The sequence below is a fragment of the Mus caroli genome, chromosome 17, assembly GCF_900094665.2.
Source record: "Mus caroli chromosome 17, CAROLI_EIJ_v1.1, whole genome shotgun sequence".
Lineage (NCBI taxonomy): Eukaryota > Metazoa > Chordata > Mammalia > Rodentia > Muridae > Mus > Mus caroli.
In genome coordinates, this window is record NC_034586.1 from 20,233,136 (window position 1) to 20,237,831 (window position 4,696).

The 4,696-nt window shown below is 48.9% G+C and overlaps 1 protein-coding gene across 1 annotated transcript in view; it reads left to right on the forward strand.

Moving 5' to 3' along the window:
* The first annotated feature begins 1,163 nt into the window (after window positions 1–1,163).
* Rnps1 (RNA binding protein with serine rich domain 1) overlaps window positions 1,164–4,696 on the forward strand; it is a 10,676-nt gene continuing 7,143 nt past the window's right edge. Inside the window, exons 1-3 of the mRNA XM_021149521.2 lie at window positions 1,164–1,230; window positions 1,536–1,657; window positions 4,515–4,693. Coding sequence (XP_021005180.1) covers window positions 4,625–4,693 — 69 coding nt within the window. The 5' untranslated portion in view covers window positions 1,164–1,230; window positions 1,536–1,657; window positions 4,515–4,624. The remainder of the gene's footprint in view (window positions 1,231–1,535; window positions 1,658–4,514; window positions 4,694–4,696) is intronic.

Below are 4,696 nucleotides of genomic sequence, written 5' to 3' on the forward strand. Positions count from 1 at the left end.
AAAAATGAATACCTCAGGAAAGCAGGCTCCTCTTCCTGACTGTCCCACAGGACACACCCATCTCCTTGGACCGAGATAATCTCTTCTCTCCATCTCTCCGGGATCACCACGCTGCACATTGGCCACTTTCCTATCTTTCACAGCAATATGTAATCCAAATCTAAGTCACCTTTGTTCCTTCCTCCTGAAGCCCACCTTAGATCTGTTCCTCTTTCTTCATTCCTGCCTCAACTCTACTTAGATAACCGCGGGGATTGTGTGCATATCCCTTTCTTCCGCAAATAATAACGGAACAAGAATGTGCTAGGCAAGCCGGGCGGTGGCGCTCCGGAGGCAGAGGCAGGCGGATTTCTGAGTTCGAGGCCAGCCTGGTCTACAGAGTGAGTTCCAGGACAGCCAGGGCTACAAAACAAACAAACAAACAAACGAACAAAAGAATGTGCTAGGCAAAGTCGGGGGCGGGGCGCTACGGCGGGCGCTACTCTTTAGCCTCTTGCGAAGACCAGATCCTCCACGCCCTTGCAAAGAAGTTACTGACATAACCCCGGTCCAGACTAGCGTGCCTCTTCTTCTCCCAGCGAGCCTGAACGCCTTTGCTGTTCCTTCTGCCCCACGCATCCTTGTCAGAAATGTCTCCTGGGAGAAACCTCCTCTACTGCACCTTGTCTTCAACAGTTCCTCAAACTTCTTTCCTTTCTGGCCTCATCGGCCGCCCGCTGCACCCAGACAGCTGTATCCCACCAGCACAGAGACCATATCTACGCAATCACCACTAACTACCAGAGAGTTTGGACGATAGGAACTCGCCGTCCGTACCAGCCTGTCCCTTTACAATAACGCGGCCTCAGCAGGGTGCCTTAGATCCTAATGACAGCAGAGGCAACCCGAGTAGCTCCATTCACACAGATCCCGTAGGCGCCAAAGAGCAGAAACCTCTGGTGCCGGTCAGCCAATCATCGCGCGCTTCAGAATGCGCAAAACAAGTCCAGGAAAGTTTAGACCAGCCTCCAGTCCCGGGAAAAAAAAAAAAAAACTGTAAGCGCTACGACGCTCCGCCCACACACAGTTGCTGTCCTTTAGTCCTCCACCGCTAACTTGCATTGGTTGCGTGTGCTTACGTCATCATCGCGCGACGACGGCTGCGCCTTCCCGCTTCTCACCTCTGACGACAGAGTTGCGCCGGCGTCCGGGTCTGAGAAGAGCGGGAGGAGGTGGCGGCCTTGGGAAGATGTAAGTCGGGGTAGGAATCCGGCTGCATCCGACCTCCGGGGACCTTCTGCCAGGCTTGGCGGGGCGCATCGTGGAGCCGGTTGCGTTCCTCAGTGCGGCAGAGGCCCGCCGGAGAGGAACGGAGCCCGAGGAGAGAGTGTGGTTCAGGTCGGGCGGAGTGGGAGGTGTCGAGGCCGCGGCCCGGAAGTGGTCGAGGCGGTCACCGACGGAAGGGTGATCCCGCACGGGTCGCTCGGCGGCGACCCGCTTAGCCTGCAGGACTCCAGCAGCTGCGAGCCCTGCCGCTTCTCTTGTTTTCTTGTCAGGCTGGAGACCTAGGCTCGCCACACCGGGCCCGACCTGAGTAGTGAGTGGAGAAAGAGGGTGGGAGGCGAGGTCGATGTCTGTGGCCGGAGCGGACGGTGCAGATTGCGAGCCGGCCTAAAAGGTTGGTTTCCTTTAAAGATCTCTTTCCACGAGTGTCTGTCGGAATCCAGTGTGCAGTTCTCAGTTCTGGGCATTGAGGATCCGTCCTAGGATGGACCGAGCACAGTTACGGAGCTCAGTGGGAGAGGATATGGGAAAGTTACGGTTGATGGTAGAGACGTGGTGGAGGCTTGCTTTCTCTACCTTGTGTTACTTCGTAAGCACTGTGTCTCCGATGTGCTTTTATATGTAGAGAGTGCGTTCAGATTGCCAAGACGCCCTCTGCTCGAGATTTAACCATTTGTTTTCTCCTCTCTCTGGCTGTTGGACGCACACCTTTCCGGAGGATGGGAGAGGTGACCAAGGTCCTGAGCTGTTACCTGAGCTTGAGTGAACAGAGACCCTTACCTTTGCTTTCTAGCACTCGACCACACCCAGCAAAGTGTTCGCTTACGCCGCAGTTCATAATTTGTAGACTGCTTAACAATGGGTTCTGCCTGTTTCATAAAGTACATTCCAGCAGGTCGGGGTGCAGGTGCACAAAGCAATCTCTACCCTTTGTCACTGGTGTGAAGCACTTGGATAGTAACCCAAACCCCAAAAGTACATACCAGATTTAAATGACTTGGTATAGAAAACCCACAAGAAATTTAGTAATTTTATGTTGATTATATGTTACAAAGGTAATGCTCATTTTGTTAAAAACTAGTTTGGGGACCCACACACTGCCTTTAATCCCAGCACTCAGATGGCAAGTCAGAGTTTGAGGCTAGCTTGATCAACCTAGGCTAGCCAGGGCTGCCTAGTGAGACCATGTTTCAATAGGAAGAAGAAAAAAAAACAAAGCCTTTAATTTTGGACTGTCAGTACTTGTCAATGGTAGAGGTCTTGTTGAGTATACTGGGCTCAGTGTTACTTCGTGTAGCCTTGCCTGTCCTGGAAGTAGACCAGGACAGGCCTTTGAACTCAAGAGAGCCTCATTTCCCAGTTCTTGTTGCTAAAAAAAATAATAAAAAAGGTTTCACTAATTTTTGTGACTTGGCTGAAAGGAAATTAAAGGGTGTGCTCATGGTTCGCACTCATGGACAGTGCTGCTGTTAGTGATCTCATCCAAAAGTAAGCTGAGCTGTACCGGAGTTAACTAAGCATCCAAAAACCAAAATTATCACTTATCACTGAGCTTTTAGCTGGGTGCCTTGCCAGATTGATAGATTGATTTAGCCAAGCAAGGTTCGGGGAGCTAATTGTCAAGAGTACTTACTTGGTAGTATGCTTTTGCCTGTTGTGCACAAAGCCCTGGTTTCAATCTCCAGCCCATAATCCCAGGCGGAGGCAGGAGAGTCAGTCATCCTACATAGAACATTTGAAGCCAGCCTGGGCTAGAGACCTTGTCTTTAGTAGAATAAGCCTTTGGTTCCTGTACTCAGGAGACAAGAAGAATGAGTCCCAGCAGGGTGTCATGGTACACAGCTTTAATCCCAGCACTTGGGAAGCAAAAGTGGGGGAATCTCTGTGACAGCCAGAGCTACAGGATAGCAAAAAAAAAAAAAAAAAAATTCAGAAGGAGTGCCACAGCTGGGCAGTGGTGGCACTTTAATCCCAGCACTTGAGAGGCAGAGGCAGGTGGATTTGAGGCCAGCCTGGTCTACAGAGTGAGTTCCAGGACAGCCAGGGCTACACAGAGAAACCCTGTGTCGGGAAAGAAAAAAGACTTGAAGCCTGAAACACAGGCGTGCTTGCTTACTCCAGACCAGGAGAAGACAGCTGAAAAGACGTAGCCCTGGAAAGAAGCTAGATAGGTAATCATTTGCCTTTTTTTTGGCCAAGGTGGTGGAGGGGAACTGTTCTCATGGGCTAGACTTACTCAGCAGCATTTAGAAGTGCCCTGTTTCTGAAAAGATGTATTCTCTCCTTACACTTGAGGAAGGTGAGAAAGAAGACTTAGGATGTATCCTGAGGCCTTTTTTGTATTTTGCTCCATGAGAAGAAGGCCCAGGGAGAATTAGCTGTCTTTAGTTGAGTACTTACTGTTACTTGGCATTACTGCTAAACCCTTAACACTGCCTGTTAGATCTCAACCCATTCAAAGTTTAAACAGTAGTGCCTGCCTGCCTGCTGCCTAGATCTACCAAGTCACATTTTCCCCATATTTGTTTATGGTTTACCTACCTGACAGTCTTACTTTTTTTCTTGTCTTTTTCTTTTTTTTTCTCCCAGACAGGGTTTCTTTATGTCGCTTTGGCTGTCCTGGAATAGCTCTGAATCAGCCTGCCTCTGCCCCCCCCTGTGCTGTGATTGAAGGCTTGCACCGCCACTCCAGCTTTCGGTTCTATTTTAATGCTCTCCTGTGAGGTTTTGTACATTGTGTTATGTTGAGTAATGTTTTGATGCTTGTCACTCAAAGTGCCATGTACTCATTACTCATTGTATCTTTAAAGAAAACAATGCCAATAAGACAAATCTGGGTTTTTCTCCTCTGAAGCCATTGTGGTGTCTAATATTTTGAAAGCCATCTACAGGTGGCTGGTTCATCATCAAACTTGGTGAACTCTAGTGTGGGACAGGCCCTAAAAAACCAAATGTAGCTACAATTACCTCTCCCACCTCACTAAGGAGAACAAAGAAAAATCTTAATATGCCTGTACCTTAGACGTGTAATACATTTTGCCTTTGTTTTTCAAATAAAAAACCTAAGGTGGCCTCTAAGAGTAGGAAAGGCCTCCATGGAGCGCTGATGAGGGCCCTGGGTGTCAAGGCTGTGTGGACACTTGCTGTTTGCTGTGCTTCCTTCCTATGTGCTCAACGGTCTTTGATGCAAAATAGAGTTGATGCTTTGTCAATTGGTTTGCTCTATTTCAATCCTTTTATCTTGTTACTAGGCTGCTCTTTGGCGTAAATTGCAATCGATTAGGGATCGTTTCTCAGACTCAAGTTAGAAGTGAGAGTTCAGATAAGTGAGGCCGACATTGCTGCCTTGAAGAAGGGGAGAATGGATTTATCAGGAGTGAAAAAGAAGAGCTTGCTAGGAGTCAAAGAGAATAATAAAAAGTCCAGCACTAGG